Genomic DNA, 22,513 nt, shown 5'->3' with positions numbered 1-22,513 from the left:
TCGCCTAACAGGCCATCGGCACCAACACAGCGGACAACCAACATCCCACCCCACACCAAGCTGCTGGCTTGGCTGCACCTGTTGGCCCCTGGCACCCCCAACCAACACCTGCCAGAGTCAGAGGAGTCTCACAGCCAGCCACATCCAAGTCCCTCACACCTGTCCTGGACATCACTATCACCCTGGTACCCCAGTCCCAATACGTCCAACACAATGCGCAGGTCACGCTGGAGACCAAGCAAGGACCATACGCCATAGCAGGATGCACGCACGTGTTGGGGGCAACCCACAGCACACATGTCCTACCTGTGCCCCCGGTGACACAGCACACAATAACCGCAACAGAAAGCACAAGTCCCACCCCAATGTGCAGGAAACAACAGAACACCGTGGAACCTCCAACAATGTCGCCTTCAAATACACAGCCAGTGTGCATGATTCCTTCATCCTCCGACCGTCCATCATCAACCAGCGTACCCAGGATGGCAACAAGGGAAATGCAGGCCCCTTGGCAAGTTTCAAATGAACACCCCACTCACCTCAACTCCACAACCATGCAAATCACAACTCTGGCACTGCACACGTCACAAAATCACAACCAACATGCACAACAACATGCCCACCCACCAGACACGACAGAACAACTCACAATGGTTACCTGGCCAAGCCGTGAACATGAGCCATCAACGGCTTGGCACCTCAGCCACACAACAGCCAAATGTGGGGAGAGGTGGCAAACAGGCATGTGTGAAGGATGCAGTAGTACCATGATTGGGAAAGTACACAATGCCAAGCGTGGCGGAGATGTGCTGGACAGACCGCAGTATGCAGCACACACCAGTGTCCATGGTGACATACACCTCTGGTGTATGGAGTGAAGTGGACAGTGGACGCAACATGTCACCACAGCCAGTGGGGGACCTCGCGGAAATCTTGCCTGTTACGCCCCCCCCAAGCGTGACCGGAGTGGGATGGCCCGGCGTACGCCACGCCAGCGTAGGGGTGTGAATTAGAAGCACGTAGCCCTGGGCGTGGTTCTGTACTGTGAATGTGCATCTGCATGTGTCTCTATAGCAGTGTGGGTCTCGTTTGTGGGGTGTGGGTGGTCCCTGAGGGTGACACCAACATATGTGTTCTAGCTCGCCTTCCATGGGTTCGGCACCCACCCCCACCTGTTGGGCCACCTCCTTTTGGCGTGCTGACACATGGCATTGGGGTGCTATGTGTGGGTGGGTGAAGTGTCATTTGCCAGCTGTGCTTGTGTGTGCTTCCTGCTGTGTAGTCTGTTGCAGGGGCTGTGTTCTCCTCCGAGTAGCTTGTCTGCCCTGGTCCTGGTGGTGGTTTGCGTGGGATATCCATGGGCTGTTGTAGGGCGTCGGTGTCAACGGTGTGGTGGTCCTCTCCGGCATCACAGATGTGTTGTCTTCTGTGCTCTGCTGGAGGAGCTGTGTGCCCCTCTGCAATGTGAAGGGGAGATGCAGGTTGACATTGTGTTGACATGTATGTTGGCGCATTGTTCTGGTTTACATGCAGACTGTTTGGCAATGTACATTGTGACTGTTTGTGAGGTGCTGGATTCTTCTGCGGGACAGTGTAGATTTGGACTACATGACGGATGTGAGGGCGTATGCATACATTTCCATTTCACAGTTTCCTGCTCTGTCAGATGTCGTCGGCATATTTTTGTGCATGTGCCTAGCCAGTTGTGTCTTCTGTTCTGCAGTGTCGGCTATGCGCATTGTACCACGTTGTCGTCGATGTGGGTGTGCTGTTCTTGCAATGTGTGTGTGTGCTGCAGTGTGCCAAGTGGATGTGGGGCATGATCCGGGGTAATTGTGGGTGCGCAGTCTGCTACGCCTTGATGTGCATGTATGTCATTGTGCCCATCTCCCCCCGTCCCTGTCCGTTACTTTCCCTGTTGATGTTGTCAGGTCCTCTCGAGCTGTGTCCGTACTCCCTACTCCTTGCACCGTCTCCACACTGATGACTGTGGCCTGGGTTTCCTCCAGCTCCTCCTGTGTTGCTGGACTGACACCTCCTGGCGCCGTTGCTGCCTTCCTGTTGGCAGCGGGTTTGTGTCTGGTTTAGGTTGTCATGTCCTGCAGGCGCCTCATGGCCTCCTCCGTTGGCCTCCTTGACACTCCGGCAGCATTCACGGTAGTTTGCTTGTGGGTTAGTTGCTGGTAGTGTTCTGTCACCTCTGTGACGCTGGTTTTGTTTTCCTGCGGTCTGCACCCCGTCTTCTTCTCCCTTTTCTCCTTGGCTTTCCCCGAGCCCGTTGTTCCTTGCTGGTGGTCTGTGGGGGTTGTGGGGTTCGCGTTGTCCTCTGTGCTAGGTCATGGTGCATCCATGTTGCTCCGTGCGTAGGCTTGTTTCTGGTGTGTTGTTTCTGTGGTTTTTATGGTGCATTTTCCCGCAAGACGCGTGGGATTGGCAGACCTGTGGCTGGTTTTCGCTACTTTTTGTACCGCAATTGGCCTCATTGCATGAATTTTCGCGTTTGCGTTTTGCATTTTTGCGGCGTGGCGTTGATTTTGACACTGACATTTGACGCGTTATCTGGGGGTCTATTGCATGCTACGGCCTTGTTGTGAATTCCACGTTGACACGGGGTTATTTTCCCACGATGGGCTGCGATATTTAGAGTTGCGTTACGCTACTCTAACGGTAGTTATCACACGTTCTTGTGAATATACCCCCTAGTGAAACGACTCTACCATGCCTCTTGATGAGAAGCGAAGGAGGATCCAGGGGCTGCTCTCAACAGGTGGAATGAAGTGCTAGACTCGCCCCTGTCATAGGAGAATTGGGAGGCCTGCTGCACACTCACGGGGAAGCTCACTGCTAAGTGCAATCTCAGAATAATACATTTTAAATACTTACAACAACTTTATCACACACCACTGAAATTATATAAAATTGGTCTCCATGCGGGGACGGTAGGTGCACAGGATGCGGAGCAATGGAAGCGGATTTTCTACACTTAGCATGGACCTGTACATTTATATATCAGTTCTGGGCACGGGTAATACAGGTATTGTCTGAAATGGTGGCAGAGCGGATAGACTGTACCTCACAGCTCTGTCTACTAGGAATAGCTAACACTATACAGCCAGGAAATCATGAATTAGTAAACATCATTACACTGCTGAGGATTACAAAACACTAAAAAGCATACAGCAGCAGACCAAGGTCAAGCACATTGAGTCCCACCAGTTTCATATATTTTTGCACAAGTGCAGCCACTTCCAGCATCCGCTGCTGCAAGATGTCAATTACACAGAAGGTCCACAAGAAAGGAAGGTGCACTCTAAGTGAGGTCAGTCAGGAAGCGAACGTTATCCAAAAATCTTCTTTTTATTGGTGTAGTTTGGTTAAAGCCGGCACACAGCCAACGCGTTTCGTTCCCTAGTGCCACGGGAACTTTGTCAGGGCTGTAATAATCACAACATATACCACATAAATATACATATAAAAGACATATAGATACATAATAGTTTACCATACATAAAGTATACAACGTCACAAAAACAATACATATACAATGACCAAAAAGGAAACACAACATAATACACATAAAATACACACCATTCCTTATATTAACCATAAACACAATAACAAAGTGCTATATCACGTGCCAAAGCATATGCCAAAACAGATAAAGGTGTATAAGTCATATATTCTAAAATTGTACCAAAGATAATACTAACATAAGTGTACATATATATATATTCACTGAAAAAACCATAGGTTTCAGGCACGTTATAGTTAGGAATTAGCATTTAAAAAACCATAGAAATTCACTGAAGAAACCATAGGTTTCAGGGGCGTTATAGTTAGCTGGACTTTTCACTCGTACAAAACCATTGAAATTCCCCCGTTATAGTTAGTTCAGCTAACTATAACTCGCGCACCCGCAATGCACTGCTGATGACGTCACATATTACATCACTCATGACATGGTCAGTGACATCACTCATGACATCACTGATGACATCTCAAATGACATCACTGATGACATCATCTAGTGAATGTGCGTTTTTCTGAAAATTACATATGTTTTATATATGTATATCTCAAGGTCGATGGAAGAATAAATGGGTATATAAGTGTCTAAATGGATGATTTGTTTTTGAAAGATTGATTGTATAACTGACTGATTAAGTGTATCTTAGTGAATACATGGCTTAGTGAGTAATGTTTAAATATGTAAATATCTGTATCAGTCTCTCACTTTGTGTATAAGTGGCTGCATGGGTTGGTGAGTAGCTACATGAGTGTCTATATAGGTTATTAGTTGGTTTTGTGAGTATCAGTATGAGCGTCTGAGTGTCTGTATGGTTAGGTGGGGGTATTACGTAGTGCATAGGTGCATGAATGAGTGACTCACTGTTTGTATGTGTTGAAGACAGCATGTGTGCAGGACTGTATGGGTGGATGAGTGTGTACATGGGTGTGTTAGTGAGTGAATGACTGTCTCAATAGTGTCTTTATGAGTAACTACATATGTTTTAAACTAGTATATGTGACTATTGGTGTATATAAGTGAGTATATGTGAGAGTGAGAGATTGGAAGAGTTCTGTATGAATAAGTTTGTTTTTCTATAAGTGATTGTTCAAAAGACTAAGTATGTGTAAGTTTCTGTAGAAGTAAGTGTGGTGGTGTGTGTATAACTGTATATGCAAGTAAATGGATGTTTGATTCTTTATTAGCATGAGTGACTATGTGTGTGAGTAACTATGGATGAGTGGCATTGTGTAACAGGATGTATAGGTGTATGAGTACATATGATGAGTGAGTACATGTATGAGTGACTGTATAGGACTGTTGGTGAATGAGTGGATGTGTTTGTGGATCTTAGAATTACTGAATAGGTTGTTGTAACTGGTATTGGTATGTCCATTGTTTTGAAAAATTTTGTTTCTATTTTTGAATGTGTGTATCAAAGGTTATATTAGGGGGAGAGGAGGTCTGCCACTCTATCACAAGGATGATGTCATCAGTGATGTCATCAGTGATGTAATTTGAGATGTCATCAGTGATGTCATGAGTGATGTCACTGACCATGTCATGAGTGATGTAATATGTGACGTCATCAGCAGTGCATTGCGGGCGCGCGAGTTATAGTTAGCTGAACTAACTATAACGGGGGAATTTCACTGGTTTTGTACGAGTGAAAAGTCCAGCTAACTATAACGCCCCTGAAACCTATGGTTTCTTCAGTGAATTTCTAAGGTTTTTTAAATGCTAATTCCTAACTATAACGTGCCTGAAACCTATGGTTTTTTCAGTGAATTTCAAAGCTTTTTTAAATGCTAATTTCTAACTATGCCTACAGAGATAGGACATGTGAAGAAAGAAGAAAAACCGCACAGAAAGAAAAAAAAGAAATGCAGAAAGAAGCAACAGAAGTCCTCAAAGACGAAGAAAAGTGCAGGAAGAAGGATAATGTGCAGAAAGAACAAAAAGAAGAGCAGAAAGAAGCCTTGTTGCAAAATCATCCTGTACCCTCAACTTTTTCAGACGGATACTGGTGGTAACAGAGTCTGACTAACCAGTCCTAGAGCCAGTGTTATGTTTAAAGACACTCAGAATACAGTGAAAACACCTACATACACTTGGGAACACTATGTGTTGGGGTCCCCCTGTGATTAGCATGACCTCCTCTGTAAGCCCCTAGCATATAATAGGGCAGGGGATTAAAACTACCTCTTAAAACGCGCCACAGAGCGTGTTTGCACACGTCACCTCAGGCCCCGTCCCCTCCCTTCCCCACTGTGTAAACACACCCTGTGGCCGTTTTAAGTTGGGAGATTAAGTCCCCTTGAATCCTGAGGGTCCCTAGGGTCCAACTAGACCACTAGGTACCTCCAGTAAGCGCCACAGAGCTGCGTTGCAGAGAGATGTAAAAAGGGGCACGGCCTAGACCACCTCTCTGCAACGCAGCGCAATGGCGCTTACTGGAAGCACCTGGTGGGCTAGCTGGCACCCAGGGTCCCTAAGGATTGAAGGGGAATTATTTCCCCAACTTAAAAAGCACCACAAGGCGTGTTTGCACACGTTAACTCAGGCCCCGTCCCCTCCCTTCACCACTGTGTAAACACGCCCTGTGGCCGTTTTTAGTTGGGAGATTAAGTTTATTTGAATCCTGAGGGTCCCTAGGGTCCAACTAGCCCACTAGGTACCTCCAGTAAGCGCCACAGAGCTGCGTTGCAGAGAGGTGTAAAAAGTGGCACGGCCTGGACCACCTCTCTGCAACACAGCTCAGTGGCGCTTACTGGAAGCACCTGGTGGGCTAGTTAGCCCCCAGGGGCCCTCAGGATTGAAGGGGAATTATTTCCCCAACTTAAAACGCGCCATAGGGTGTGTTCGCACACTTCACCTCAGGCCCCGTCCCCTCTCTTCCCCACTGTGTAAACATGCCCTGTGGCCGTTTTAAGTTGGGAGATTAAGTCCCCTTGAATCCTGAGGGTCCCTAGGGGCAAAATAGCCCACTAGGTACGTCCAGTAAGCGCCACTGCAGAGAGGTGTTAAAAGGTGCACGGCCTGCACCACCTCTCTGCAACGCAGAGCAGTGGCGCTTACTGGAAGCACCTGGTGGGCTAGTTGGCCCCCAGGGTCCCTCAGGATTGAAAGGGAATTATTTCCCCAACTTAAAATGCGCCACAGGGCGTGTTTGCACACGTCACCTCAGGCCCCGTCCCCTCCCTTCACTACTGTGTAAACGCGCCCTGTGGCAGTTCTAAGTTGAGAGATTAAGTCCCCTTGAATCCTAAGGGTCCCTAGGGTCAAACTAGCCCACTAGGTACCTCCAGTAAGCGCCACAGAGCTGCGTTTCATAGAGGTGTAAAAAGGGGCGTGGCCTCAGAACACCTGTCTGCAACGCAGCTCCCTGGCGCATACTGGAGATACCTGTTGGGCTAGTTGGCCCTCAGGGACCCCAAGTATTGAAGGGGAATTAATTCCCCAACTTACAACTGGCCAGGGGGCGCGTTTGCAGAGTGCTGCAAGGAGGGGGCGTGGCCTCCGGCGCAATGCCGGTCTTTTATTTATTTTATTTTTTTAAGAAGGAGTGCTGTGTGGCCCCCCTTCTTTTTCTAATTTATTGGCCCTGGCGACCCCATCCCCCCGGGCCTGCACCCTCATTTTTTTGTTGAAAAAAATTAATTTGGAAGGGTGCCGCGTGGCCCCCCTCCCAAGGCCTTAATCGGCCCCGGGGACCCCAACCCCCAGGTCATGGCCTTTTTTTTTTTATTATTCTTTAGGAGGGGGGCTGCGTTGCCCCCCTCCTCAGGCCACTTATGGCCCCGGGGACCCCATCCCCCGGGGCCGGCCTTTGTTTTTTATTATTCTTAAAAAATATATATTTATAGAAACACCTAGGACATGCTGGACAAACCGTATGTACCTATCACCATGACGATTTGCGTGATATTCATTAAAAGGCAACTATGCATACAATGAATCCACGTGGAATGTATTTACACCGCTAGTGAAGCTCTGACGTGTCTGACACCCTACCGTGCCTAATCCCGGCTCTCCAAGTAGACACCCTTGTTGTTTATTTATACAAACATGGGTAGCTATTGGCGGGCACATTTAATACACACGCACACCAAGCCATTCAAAGGGGATTCAACAAAAATTCGACCAAACTATGCAACCTCACGGTTAATAAAACACACATCCACCGCCGAATGTGTAATACTTTTTATTTTACTCTCTGGAAAGGAGACGAACCTCACTTGAGAGTCACAGCGTGCTCCTGGCTGAGCCCAATGCTGTGTTACACCCACCAGTTCCCGCCGAGTGCCACACACCTCTGTGTTGTATTCCACCAGCTAGTGCGTATGCTATGACACTCTCTAGCCCATGTGCACTGTAACACCACCCCGTGAATATGTCATGTCACACTTGCCTTCGCACGGGTTATATTGCCCCATCTAACGTGCGTTCCTCGATGTCTATGTTATAACGCACAGCGCTATGCCATACATATTACAATCTGGGATCCATATCTTTGTCACAGTGCATATGCAACGTTACACTCCCCAGCACATATTTTATATTACAACTTTAGAGACTAGTTAGGTTACACAACACTGCCCTGTGCATATTACACTCCAAGGCGCATATCGCATAGCACGCGCTAGTGCCTGTGCTATCTCGCGCTCTCCAATGAATCTGTCATTGCGCACAATGTATTCCATATTATATTTCAGGCCCGGGTTCATCTTATATCACACTTTTTGGTGCATAGTTTATGCCATATATTTTATCTAGTTTTCATTTTCAATCGTGCTCTCAGGACTATGTTCTATATAACACTGCGTTCACCTACCCTTTTCGCGGGCATTACATTTTGCGATGGGGGGTGGAGGGTCAGGGGGTATTTCTGCCAAGTGAGCCTGGAGTCACAGTCACATATGTCCTCTTCTTCCTGAATAAAAGTGAGATTATTCTGCATACTTGTTCATATTTTAAGTAGTTCGCACAGACACACATTTTAAAAACAATAAAGTTCCTAATACCCACCTTCTCTGAACAGTTAGCTTGCTGCCCCATCCACCTCTTCCCTATCCTCTGTTGTCTGAATCGATGGACTAGCCTCCTCCCTCCTGCCATGCATGGTCTGATGTGTTGCCACTGCCCCCCATTTAGCATGATTTACCAGTCCACTCCTCCTGCCCTCCATTGCCCAATTCTATGGCCCATCATTGACCTCCTGCTTAGCCTCTGGGCTTAGCTTGCTGTCCCTATTCTCCTTCCGCCTGCCCTCCGATGTCTTTGTGCATGCCCCTGCTCCATCCTTTTTGCACACCATGTTCCATGGACCTGCCACTCCTATCTAGTCTGAGGGTTCTGTTGAGCTGCCACTCCACTCCCACCTGCCTAGCATTGTCAGATGACTGTACCCTGTCCCTGCCACCTCCACCCTGCCTGTCCACATGCCACGCCCCTATCCCCTTCCTCCTGTCTTCCATGGTCCATTTTACTGCCACACCCTTCTGCCCTCCCTGGTCTGTTGTGCTGCAACTGCTCCTCCTGCCTGCCCCGCGCGGTCTGTTGTGAGGCCCCGTCCCCTGAACTCTCTTGTCTGTGCCCAGGTCCTGACCCTTTCTTCTATCCTCCATGGTCCTTTGTGCATGCCCCTGCAGCCTCCTTCTTGCCCATCATAGCCATTGTGCTGCCAATAACCCTCCTGCTTGCCATGCATGGTCTTCTGTGCTGCCATGGCCCCTCCCACCTTCCCTGTGTGGTCAGCTAGCTGCCCCTGACCCCCTCCCACCTTTCCTCCATGGTCTGTGTGTATGCCATCATAGTCTCACTGTTGCTCTCCATGGTGTGTCATGTTTCTAGTGCCCATCCTGCCTGACCTCCATGGTCATCTTGCTGCTCCTGACCTGCCCCCTTGCCCCCAACCCTCTGTTTCCATGTGCAGACCCCCTATTCCCTCCCACCTGGCTTGTCTGTTCCATTGTGATGCCCCTGATCCGTCCCTCCTGCCCTTTATGGTCTGTTATGCTGCAGCTTTCTCTCCTGTCTGTCCATTATGGTCAGCTAGCTACCATTGCCTCTTTCCCCTCTGTTCTCTGTTGTCCATGTGCATGGTCCTGTCCCCTCCCTATTGCTTTCTATGGATTGTTGTGCTGCACTCCCGTCCCGCATGCCCTGTGTGGTGTATTGTGCTGCTGCAAACACTGATGCCTGCCCTGTAGGGTCAGTTTGGTGCACCTCTCCATGTCCCTACTATCCACTGTTATCCAAGTCCATGTCCCTACCCCAATGCCTCCTGCCTACCATGATCCAATGTACCATACTTGCGAACATTTTGAACTTGGTAAGAGGGAGATTTTGAAAAAAAACTGGGGTATTGATTTTCCCCTTTGAGTTACATTGAAAAAGAGGGGATTGTAGACAGGAGACAGATCAAATAAAGCCCATTTGAGCTTAAAAACATTGGACGTTTCCTGGCTGAAACGGGTCTGTTGGCATGTATGGTTGTACTACCACTGCCTCTTCCTTCTGCCCACAATGGTCTATTATATTGCCACAGCCTCTCTTGCCAGTCTTGTATTGTTGGTTTGTTGCCCCTGCCCCCCTTTCCACTGCCCTCCATAGTCTGTTGTGCTACCACTGCCCTTCCTGCCTGCCCAGTGTGGTCAAATTGTTGCTTCTGCACTCTCATACCTGCCTTCAATTTTCAGAGTCCGTGCCCCTGGCCTCTGCCTCTCAACAGTATCCCAATGAACAACTAGATTGCTAACATTCTATATTTATTACAAAAGTGTGGAACGCCTGACGTCATCTCGATGTAATCAAAACTGTAATACCTAGAGCATTTTCTTTAGAAATTACATATATTAGAGGGTCTTATTTGCATCAAAATTAATGTTAGTGCTCTAAACAACTAAAATGAGGACATATTTTCTGAGTTTTCAAATAGCGACAAATAACTTTTAAATTATTTGTAATCTTTATGCTTTTTTATCCAGTTGACCACTTGATTAAATGTTGCACTTAGGGGAGAGGATGTGGTGTTACTTCCAGAGCTGCAGACTTTGCAAGTGGGGAACCAGGTTGGAGTTTCTGCTTCAGCTCAACATTCTGTGATTCTGGTCAAATCACTTAATCTCCCCATGTCTACAACCAAAATGAATTTGATCTTGTGTGATGTAACCAATGCTCATGTAAAGCACTCCAATACCTGACAAGTCTGCACTATATAAAACTGCAAATTCACAAAGAATAAGTGTTTTGCACACTTCTGTCATTGGGCTACATGTGGGCTACATCTGGGTGATATTTGAGCTACATTTGGGCTCTTTTGTCTCTGGTGGCCATCTTGGGAGATTTATTTGTTATGAAGTTTCCTAATTTCCTCATTTACTGCAGTCTCCTCAGTAGGAAATACTTTCAGTTTTTTACTTTGGTTCCATCTAGAAGGCATTCAGATGTGTTTTAAGAGTTACCACTTTATTCCAATCAAGATGGCTTCAGGTGTGCAATACGTTTGTCATAAGTAGGACTGTTAGCGCTCTAGTTGTTCTTTAGAACATTCTGGGAAGCTGCAGTAGAACACAAAGGAATCAACTGACAGGCTCTGCCCTTGTTGGATGTACATGTTTTACTGAGAATGTCAGACTTCATTCTCACATGACTGATAAAGATAATGTGAATTTACAGAGAATATGCTCTCAGTTTAGCTTATAGATCACCTTCCAAGCCTCTGTGGGAAAAGCATGAGAAAATAGTTTTCTCTCAAACATGATTCATGATATCACAGCAGAAGGCTTTTTCACATGGTAAAATCACCTTAGAACACACCACAATTCCTAAAATGAGTATGGTACCATCAACAAATGATTTATGATGTAACTAAAGTCTTAAAACCTTCTATTAACTGCAATGCTTTTTAATGAGGTGCTATCATGAATATTGGTCCCAAGATGGATGCCAACACTTCTTGGATGAAGTACTGACAGCCAATCAGATCTCACGATGAGATGTGTGGTTAGGCTCCGCCCAGATATATCTATCTTTTTAACTCTAATTTTCTCAGGAACTACTGAACAGATTTACACCATTTAAGCAAAAGGCACGAGTCTGAGCTGAGGACTACCTCTTTGCCAAATTTGGTGTAATTCCGTTCAGCAGTTCAGGCAGTAGCTGCGTCAACAGGTCCTATGGGAAAATGCACGGGGAAAACGTGTTTTGGGACCCCCCTTTTTTCTCGGCCCCCACTTGATGAATCACCGTGAAATTTTCAGGATAGGAGCAGACCGGAGCTGGCCAAAAGTTTGGAAAAGTTCGCGAAGATTCGTCAATCGGCGCCAACGTTATTCCAAATAGAATGTTGCGGATTTCCTATGGAAAATAGGTCCTAACTATAACTACCTACTGGCGGCTGCCAGTAGGTAATATATATATATATATATATATATATATATATACATTATCTACTGGCGGTCGCCAGTAGATAGTTATAGTTAGGACCGAGTTCCTATAGGAAATCTGAAAATTCTATTTTGAATAACTTTGGCGCCGGTTGACTTATCTTCGTGAAATTTTCAAAACTAATGGGACGCTCCGCCCAGCTCCTACCCTGAAAGTCTCGGGGTGATTCGTCAAGCGGGGGCTGAGAAAAAAGGGGGGTCCCAAAACGCGTTTTCCCCATGCATTTACCCATAGGACCTTTAGTCGAAGGTACAGCCCGAATGGCTGAACAGAATTACTTGAAATTTGGCAAAGAGGTAGTCCTCAGGTCAGGCATGTGCCTTTTGCATATATGGTGTCAATCTGTTCAGTAGTTCCTGAGAAAATTGCAGTTAAAAGTACATAAATATCTATATGCGCGCACCGTGCGTGCACCAAATGTGCGCAAGCGTAATTCTGATTGGTGGTTAGATGTCAGTCAACATTCGAATCGGTCGAAATCAGGAAGTGTCGGACACCATTTTGTGTGTGGCAGTGAAAAAGAAAGGTGGAGAACGTGAAAAGGGGGCAGGGTAGACAGTTCCTGACCCCCTAGCCTTTGTCAGGGGGTCCCTGAAGGACCCCGAAGGGTGAAAAAAACATTTTATTTTTTTTCGAAAAATCGCAGGGGTGCATGCACCGTGCGCGCATGGTGAAAAACCCTTAAATAAAAAAAAAACATTTTAAACTGTTTATAAGTTTATAGAAGATATTAACTATGCTGTTCAACTTTATCCAAATTCAAAAAAAAAGAGCTGAGCCATTCCATATTACAGGATACAGTCAATCTATAACTATATACATAGGTAGTTTATTGTAAAATAAATATATAAAAAATATAATAATACATACATAAATTAGCATTTAAAAAACCTTACAAATTCACTAAAAAAACCATAGGTTTCACACACGTTATAGTTAGAAATTAGCATTTAAAAAACCTTGCAAATTCACTTAAAAAACCATAGATTTTACACACGTTATAGTTAGGAATCAGCATTTAAAAAAACTTGCAAATTCACTGAAAAAACCATAGGTTTCACACATGTTATAGTTAGCTGGACATTTCACTCATAAAAAACCATTGAAATTCCCCCGTTATAGTTAGTTCAGCTAAATATAACTCGCGCGACCGCAATCCATTGCTGATGACGTCACATAATACATCACTGATGACATCATCCAGTGAATATGTGTCTTTCTGAAAAATAAATATTTTTTATATATGTATATCTAAAGGTTAATGGAAGAATAAATGGGTAAATAAGTGTCTAAATGGATGTTTTTTTTTGTAAAATTAATTGTATAACTCACTTATTAACAGTATCTTAGTGAATACAGTGATGTAATATGTGACGTCATCAGCAGTGGATTGCGGTCGCGCGAGTTATATTTAGCTGAACTAACTATAACGGGGGAATTTCAATGGTTTTTTACGAGTGAAATGTCCAGCTAACTATAACATGTGTGAAACCTATGGTTTTTTCAGTGAATTTGCAAGGTTTTTTAAATGCTAATTCCTAACTATAACGTGTGTAAAACCTATGGTTTTTTAAGTGAATATATATTATCTACTGGCGGTCGCCAGTAGATAGTTATAGTTAGGACCGTGTTTCCATAGGAAATCTCAAAATTCTATTTTGAATAATTTTGGCGCCGGTTGACGAATCTTCGCGAAATTTTCAAAACTAATGGGGCGCTCCGCTCAGCTCCTACCCTGAAAGTCTCGGGGGGATTCGTCAAGCGGGGCCGAGAAAAAAGGGGGGTCCCAAAACGCGTTTTCCCCATGCATTTTCCCATAGGACCTTTAGTCGAAGGTACAGCCCGAACGGCTGAACAGAATTACTTGAAATTTGGCAGAGAGGTAGTCCTCAGGTCAGGGATGTCCCTTTTACATATATGGAGACAATCTGTTCAGTAGTTCCTGAGAAAATTGCAGTTAAAAGCACATACATATCTATAGCCGCGCACCGTGCGCGCACCGTGCGCGCACAGTGCGCGCACCCTAACGTGCGCGAGCGTAATTCTGATTGGTTGTTACATGTCAGTCAACGTTCGAATCGGTCAAAATCAGGAAGTGTCGGCTGCCATTTTGTTTGTTTTCAGTGCGACCGCCACTCTATCACAAGGATGATGTCATCAGTGATGTCAAGAGTGATGCCACTGACCATGTCATGAGTGATGTAATATGTGACGTCATGAGCAGAGGATTGCGGGCGCGCGAGTTATAGTTATCTGAACTAACTTTAACGGTGGAATTTCATTGGTTTTTTACGAGTGAAATATCCACCTAACTATAACATGTGTGAAACCTATGTTTTTTTAAGTGAATATATATATATACACACATGGTGGGAGAAGAAGAAAAGAAAAATAATAACCAGAAAAAAATTAAAAATTTAGAAAAAATTAGAAAAGTTAGGAATAAGAACAATCGGATAAAAAAAAAAGAGAAATTAAAATTTTGAATAATGGATGTAGAAATGGGCATCAGAAAAGTGGAATAAAAGAGACTGAGAGAACATACAGATCAACAATATGCAAAAATACGCAAACCCTAATACTAATGCTGAAAAGCAGAAATGGCTTTAGAGATATAGAATGGTACAAATAGAACCCATACTCATAGTAGACCAATATAAGGTTCAAAAAGCATCAAGAAGTAAGACAACAGGGTAGTAAAAAGCCAATACACCGCAGTAACCCAAGATTGAACACCTGGACAAACAAAACATCTAGCATTGTGAGTGAGCGTCTCACCTTCTTGGTAGTCATTAGGACGTATGTGGCCCGAGAGCTATCATTACACTGCTAGCCAAGAGACAGATGGCTATACACTAGGGAAAGAAGGCAGCTCCTAAAGTGGAACAATGTCTGAAGGATGTTGCGTGTTGTAGAGATCAATTGAATGTATGTGTGGAAGAATTGCCGACAACCTCAAGGCCCAGAGATGTATGAGACCCTGCCACAACCTATCTGCTAGCACTGCAAGATGGGAGCTCATCACCACGGCAGGAATAAATAGACTAAATCATGAGTGTGGTAGCAATGATGAAGACAGATGGGGGGGGTGAGGGAGGGGAGAAGATACACTATGCATACATGCCAACCCTCCCGATTCAGCCGATTTCAAGGCTAGCCTCCCGCCTCCTAATGCTGAAACCCCGATTCCTTGGCGGGCTTCAGCCAATTGCATACATGCCAACATTTTGGAAGAGGAATGTGGGAGATTTTTCAAAATAATCAGGTGAATGTATTTCTCCCATTGACTTATATTGCGGTTTCTATCGGGTCTAGTGACGAGTATGGGACTTACAAGTGTGCTGCTGCAGGATCAGATCATATTTTCATGAGAGGGATCCCTATTGCAGCGAAAAAGATATTTAAAACTGTCTGAGTGCCCAAATTGTTATTTATTATGGGCCCCCCTTGACCGGGTTAAAAATATGATCACCGGATATATAGGAGGAGCTACATCTCCATTACACTGCCTGCATTTACTGACATGTTTCAGCCAATTCCAAACGCCCTTCTGGGTCACTGGCCTTCTTCAGGATACATATCCCTTATTACAGTCCTAATCCCTCCTAGTTTAGTTAATCAAATGGTAGGAATAAGTATATGTAAATACTTGCCTTTAGTAGACACACTCAGGATGCGTACCTATTGGATACTTGCCAACCCTCCTGATTCAGGCAGGTGGGAGACTACCGATTTCAGGAATAGTCTCCCACCTCCTGATTCCTGCATGCAGAAACCCTAATTTTTCCGTGGGCTTCAGATGGCAGGGGCTGGTCTTGTGATTCGGATGATACACTGAACAGTAACCTACTCCTGCAGGAGCGTGCACAACGTTTTTGCCATGCTTTCTCTGCCAGCCATAGCGATTAGTCCGCGCTCCTGACAAGTATAGAAAAAAGCATATATTTGAATTTTTGAAATATGCGTTCCACCCTGAGTTTAGGTCTGCGCCAGGGTGTGTTAGGGGCCCTATGATGAAGCATGCCTCTACTAAGTGGGTGAGGGCAATTCTAACAACCCTATTGGTTTTCCAGTAGGGGTTCTCCCCCTTTAATGTCTTTAGTCTCAACATTCCCAGTCCTCTATAAAGTAGCTGGTTTTATGTCCTTCTCGTGTAGTTAGTTCTATAGTTTGGTTGGGAGAGTGAGGGAAGTCTCAATCTCTAGTCCCTCAAAGGTTTGTGTATGCATGTATACAATAGGTCCTGGTCTTGTGTGACTCGGAGTATGCACTGCCAGTAACTCGATCCTGTAGGCCAGTGCACAGCATTTTTGTCACTCTCTCTCTGCCTGCCATAGTGCTTTCTCTGTGCTCCTGACAGGTAAGGAACAAAAGTATATTTGCGTTTCTGATATCCAATCCTGCAGCAGCATGCTTGCAAATCCCTCAGCCAATAGACCAGATTCAGGCCTCAATAGAAGTCAATGGGAGAAATACAGTCTCCTGTTTATTTTTTCAAAATTTCCCACTTTACTCTTCTAAAATGTTGGCATGTATGACTATGATGCCAGAAAATGAAAGCTGTACTGCCATATTCCTGGAGTGTTATGTAAGTTGAATATGCAATGTTAATAAAAGCATAAGTAAAATTATTTTTAAAGCTTCTGGCTCAAGAAAAGAGGACTGTTTTCAGTCAAGCTAGGTATTATAGGTAATGTTGTCACCCCATTGGCTGTTATTAGAACTGCTTTTGTTTCCCTTTGGCTAGTTGTTTCGAAGCCTCATGGGATATGTAGTTTTTATATTTTCTTGACTACTGCTGCTATTGAAATAAATGTAAGATTGGAGAAGCATAATACTCACCTCCATCTCTTTAATACAATTAAGACTTTCCTTCTTAAATTACTTGGAAAATCTACATTACAATACAACAGTAAATAGACCAGTGTTTCTTCCTCAATGTACAGGAAAGTCCCATTCACACTACTGGTCCTCTTTCTATTGTAGTAGCGACTAACCTAGTAGCCAATGGCAATAGCGAAATTACTTCGCATCTATTCCACGATTAACTTCCATCTATTCCACGATTACCTTATTGTTTCGGCCCCTAACCAATAAAGCAAGCAGCGCGGGGGTGCGCGTTATTGTCAGAAAAGAAAGGAGAATTAAAGTACATCGTCCCAATGGAACATGGCAAACCAAGTGAGAGTCATATGACTTATATTATCCTCGTTTAAGGGGTGAAATGACAGGTCTGTTTTGTAGCCTGGCCCCCTCCCGCAGACAAAAGCCCGGCCATCTTGTTAGAGTATCGTTTAAAAAGAAAACAACAAGATTTTTAAACGAAATTGCGAATATTAAGTCTTGTTAGTAGGAAAACCACACCGAAAATGATACGTTGTCAAGAAACCTATTCACTAATTAGATTAAAATATAACACTACTTGTCAAACATTACGTTTTAACAATTAAAAAAGAGTTTATATCACATTATACTTTTGGGCATGAGTCTTAGATTTACTATTTCAGGTTATTATTGTGCATTTATTTAACAGTCGTCTAAACATTCTAAAATGGCCGCCATGTTTATCCACCTCATTAACACGGTGTCTCTCCGTCCCCTTGTCAGTGCTTGTTCGTGACGTTTCATCCGCAGTCGCCACTGTCTCCCATTCTCCCATAGCTCTCCGCTCCTTTACCGCTCTCCAGTCCCGTGTTTTCGGTGGTTCATGAGTGTTAGGGAGAGGGAACGAGCTGCTGCTTGGTCTTCGCAAGATGGCTGAAGAGAGAGAGGACGAGCGCTCAGTTGCAGCTCATCGGGGTGAACAGGCAGCCTTTTGGCCCGGGAGTCAACTCTGCGAAAAGGAAGGCTTAGGAGACATGACGGCGGCCGGAGTCTCAGAAGAGGAAGAGGTCCTGGGGTCCACAGAAGAGGAGGAAGCAGAGATAACACCAGATGGTGCTGCGCAACAAGGAACTTTCAATCCTGTGGAGGAAACTGGGATGAGAGCGATCTTTGTTAGATCAATGGAAGGGTCTGATGAAAGTCTTGAAGGATTGACTACAGTAGGTTTTACTGAGAGGCGCCAGGAAGAATGGCATACACTAGGAACACCTCCTAATTTATCGGATGGGTGCCAGGCAGCGGCCATTGAGAGGACCCCTGCTAACGCCACCGGAGGGCCGACGAAAGAGGAGTTTGATGGAGGTGGCTCAGGCATTCAGGATTTGGGGACATGTGAAGCCACTTTGAGCACTGTAAATTTAGAAGGGCAAGATGCAATCGACTCCAGCAGTATTGCTGTGGAGGAAAAGAAAGAGAAAGAATGCCAAAATAGAGGAAGCTTGGATGATCATTCGAGGTCCCTCGAGGAATGTGTCCTTTTGCCAAAATCAATCGAGTTAAGATCAGAAGATGATGCCCAGTCAGCCCCTGCAAGAACAGAGAATTTGCACCAGGCTCCGACTAGTTGTGCGAAGATGGCATCAGCACAGAATGAACCTCTATCTCCATGGGGTCTCATGATGGTAGCTGAAGACGAAGAGGCACAGTCCGCCCCAGCTAGTCCCATGAAAGTGGTTTCAGGTTCAGCAGCTGGAAGCCCTGTTAAGGTGCATCCACTAGCTTCAAACCCAATCAGTTCAGTGAACGTGGCAAGTGCAGAACATTCCCAGTCGGCCCTGGCAATGACTTTTTATGTAAAGGAGAAGAAAAAAGGACTTTTTGTGCCATCAGGAGCTGTGAAACCTGCTGCTGAAAAAGCGGAGGAAGAAGAGGAAGAAGCTGAAATGGCTCCAGGTAGTCCCGTCAACTATGAAAGTCACATAAACGTGTCTAAAGAGGAAAGGGAAGTGGCTCCAATGTCTTCTGTGGCAAGATTTGTAGAACCAGTTCAGATTCACCTTGTGGCAGATGAGGAAGCTGAGATGGCCCCAACTAGTCCTATAAAGTTGTTAGGAGATCAGGAAAAAGAGAAAGTCTCCAATAGTCCAATTAATATGACATCTGTGGACAAAATATGTTTATCAACAGTACTTCATCTTAATCAGATGGCATTTGATATGGACCATGTTGCGAAAGAAGATGAACCAAGACCCCTCTGTCATGGTTCCTTACCACTTCCTTCGACAGTGCTAGTTTCACCAACTTTTGAAAATCCTGTAAAGACTGCTATCAAAAAAGAACAAATGTCCCCCAGCCAATTGGAGCTTTCATCCGAGAGCCCGAATAGCAAAGACTCTGCATGTCTCTTAAAGGCTGAGTCTAAAAATAGTGGCCCACAAATGCCTAAGCAGGGGACCAAGGAAGTAGTTATGCAAGGCTCTTCAAATATGGTGATGGATAAGTCTTTGCAGGAACCTCTGCAAACACCAGGGCTGTCTGGTTATTCTTATTTGCAGACTGATTCGGAGTCCAGGAAGCTGACAGCAGAGGGGGTGGTCTTGCCAGCCCTCGGAAGTTCCACAGAGCTTCGGAGTGATGGAGAAACCCTGTCATCTGAAGTTCCAATGAGTCTAGTAAAAACAGAAGCCTTAAAGCTCACCGTGATTCCTGTTGCTATGGCAAAGTCCAATTCTTTGCAAGCACAGGCAACTCCAAAAGAACCGTCTATGGGGAATGAACTAGGGAACACTGCAGATCTGTTTAATAGATCAGCAGAGGTGGACCCTCGACATTTCTTAGCAAGTCCAAAGAAAGAGACAGTAGAGACTTTCCCTCAAGCTCTAGCCAGTCCTCGTAAGGTCTTGGAAATAGACAGTATGCATGCTTTGACAAGTCTCCAGAACTATAAAGGTGAAGAGGGCCAGGGACCTGCAATCAATCTTATAAAGCTCCCAGCAGAAGAGGGCTCTGTATGTCTTGCAAGGTCAAAGAAGAATGCAGTGGAAAAGTTTCCAGAGGTGCCTGTCACTCTGAACCGCGAAGCAGTACACAAACTGCAGTCTTCAGGCACTTTTACGTCAGGCGCTCTAACAGAGACTGCTTTTGCTAGTCTCCGAAAGAGTACAGTGGAAGAGGAGCTGGAAAAGCTTAACAGCCATATGACGACAGAAGATGATCAAGAGGCAGAATTTGCACCAGAAAACGTTACTGATGAATTGGCTGCTGGAGCCAGTTCTCCAAATCAAACCGCAAATAATCTACCAGATTCCTTTGGCAGTTCCCAAAAACTGGTGATTAAGGGGGTTTTGAAAGCAGAAGAGGTTGTTGGGAGAGCCACTTCCAGTCTCCATAAAAAAGTGGCAGAGGATAGTTCGTTGGGAAAGTCCATTCCTGGTAACCAGATGATTGTAGGAAGCTTTAAAACCCCATTATTGCTCAGAAAACAAGAAGTGAGAAATTTGAAGGACTTTGCTGGCTTGAAGGAGCAAGTCACTGAAGAAGACCCTTTGGTGCCATTTGTTTCAGAAGAGCAGGCAGAGGAGGGTCCTTTGGCCCCATCTGTTTCCGAGGAGTTGGCACCTGAGGATAGTCCTTTGGTTACATCTGTGTCGGATGATGATCAGCAAATGCTATCTGGGCCTTTGACTTCAGTAACTGCGAAAGGAATTGAAGAGTCACTAAGAACAGGTACAAAAGGAAATCACGCTTGGGGTGCACTGACTTTACCAGAGACTGACACCATAGATGAGCAAGAGGACTGTGCTCAAGAGTATCCTGGCAGCCCAATGGATCTGGACGATGATGAATCTGCAAACACAAGTGAAAACCTGCTTGTGGGGGATACTGGCTCCGTGCTCCCAGCAGGTGAGTCCAGGTCTGATTCAGGTCTCTTTTCTTGGACTAGATAGTCCGTGGTGGGTTACAGGGAAAAAAAGAGGTTGTTGGCGGTGGCATCAGTTGTTGCTCACTGTAGAAATGCAACTATAAATTCTTATCTGAACCATATCTTATCTGGATTAATGTCTGTAAAGTCCACTCTAATCAATGTCAGTATCTTTACACAGTAAGGATTACAAAAATATGATGAAGGTCCAGTAGATTCACGTGGGAAGAGTAGGACTTGGCATCAACGTTTTGGTCTCTATTGTTCCTAGTCTGCAAGACCATCGTAAGGACCACCATAATAAATTAGAATCACATAGCTGACTTCTATGTATTTATATAATTGATAAAGATAGCCCTCATAATAAAATATATGATTTATTCTATTTTATACCCAGAATGACAAGTTGGAAAATCATTAAACATTTATTTGGGGAAAAAATCCTGAAACAGGGCAGTAGTGAATCAATCAACATGTGGAAGATAGAATAAATGTTGATGCCAAGTCCAGCTCTTCCCACATTAATCTACTGGATCTTCACCATTTGTTTGTTCCATCTTTATGGTGTAAACATATTGGCATTGACTAGAGTGGACTTTTCGGACATTAATCTTTAGTTTTCTCAGTCAGATATTGAAATTGATCTGACAAGGGTAATGGTTTTTGTGGAATGTTTTGATTTTCACCCCAAAATCAAATATACCGAACAATATGATTTATCCAATTTTCGTGTGCGCCTTTTCCTCAGGATTAATTCCTTCTTAACATTATGCAACTTTGGTGTGATTTATTTCTCAATGTCACTGTTGGGACAGACAATTTAGGCAACATTTTTGAATATCTTTTTCTAAATGATTCCTTTGTAACATTTTTCCAGCTACCAGGAGCCTATGTTGAAGAGCCGTTGCCCTTTATTTCAGCTCTTATTTTTGACCGAATTGAATGAGTAACGTGGTGTACACCTGGATAGTAAACGGGTCAGGCAGGAAGACTTGATCACCTAATGCCCTCTGTTTCATGTACCTTGTTCCATACACATTAGATCCATGCTTTTCAGTTTAAAAAAAAAAACTTTTGTATGTCACTAACGGCCACTTCCTTGGAATCCTAGCATATTCGTAGGCTTGGTGCCTTGTCTTATGATACTGGGAATGCCATCGATTCGATTGAATCTGATATTTGTTGGAGTTTGTTAGAGATTAGTAGAAAGCAGGTTTAACATTTAGTCTAAAAGTGGTTTGTGTATAATAGTGTGTTGGTAAATTATGTTAGATCTTGGGAATGATTTGTGACCTGTGTCACAAGATTGCTATACAGATGTCCAGTGCATTTTTGCTGCTGTTGGTGTGGTCTGTTGTTCATTACTCAGCTGGAGTAGAAGTTTCTTTTTAGGCATCACAGTATATGTTGGTAATTGTGATGCACTGTTGTGCACATGATGTTGTGATGTGTTATGGTTTATTTTCAGAGTACTTCTACAGTATGTTACTGTGGTGAGTTACAGTCCTGTTAGTTTGGCTGCTTTTTGCGACCTCTGGGGCTAAATTGATATATTGTGCGCATCAATATATAATAGTTCTGTTTTCACTTATGCTATTTTATGATCCCATTTGAAGGTCTGTATGGAATTATAGTGTGTTATGACATTCTTCCGTCAAGTGCTGTTGGGTCTCCGATAGAACCATGATTAAGGACTATCATATTTATATAGGGTGTGTGTGATCCTGATGGTTTATAGTGTGATCATGTGTGGTGTCTTGGGATGCAGTGATGTGCGCATCTATCTCTGGCAATGCTGTTCTAATCCA

The 22,513-nt window shown here is 44.6% G+C and overlaps 1 protein-coding gene across 1 annotated transcript in view; it reads left to right on the top strand.

The window, feature by feature from the left end:
- The first annotated feature begins 17,498 nt into the window (after positions 1-17,498).
- Positions 17,499-22,513, top strand: part of LOC146798192 (uncharacterized) — a 514,414-nt gene continuing 509,399 nt past the window's right edge. The window contains exon 1 of the mRNA XM_085625464.1: positions 17,499-20,686. Within this exon, the coding sequence (XP_085481590.1) occupies positions 17,713-20,686 (2,974 nt within the window). The 5' untranslated portion in view covers positions 17,499-17,712. The remainder of the gene's footprint in view (positions 20,687-22,513) is intronic.

The sequence above is a fragment of the Triturus cristatus genome, chromosome 9 (assembly GCF_964204655.1).
Source record: "Triturus cristatus chromosome 9, aTriCri1.1, whole genome shotgun sequence".
NCBI lineage: Eukaryota > Metazoa > Chordata > Amphibia > Caudata > Salamandridae > Triturus > Triturus cristatus.
This window is presented reverse-complemented; position numbering and strand designations above follow the sequence as displayed.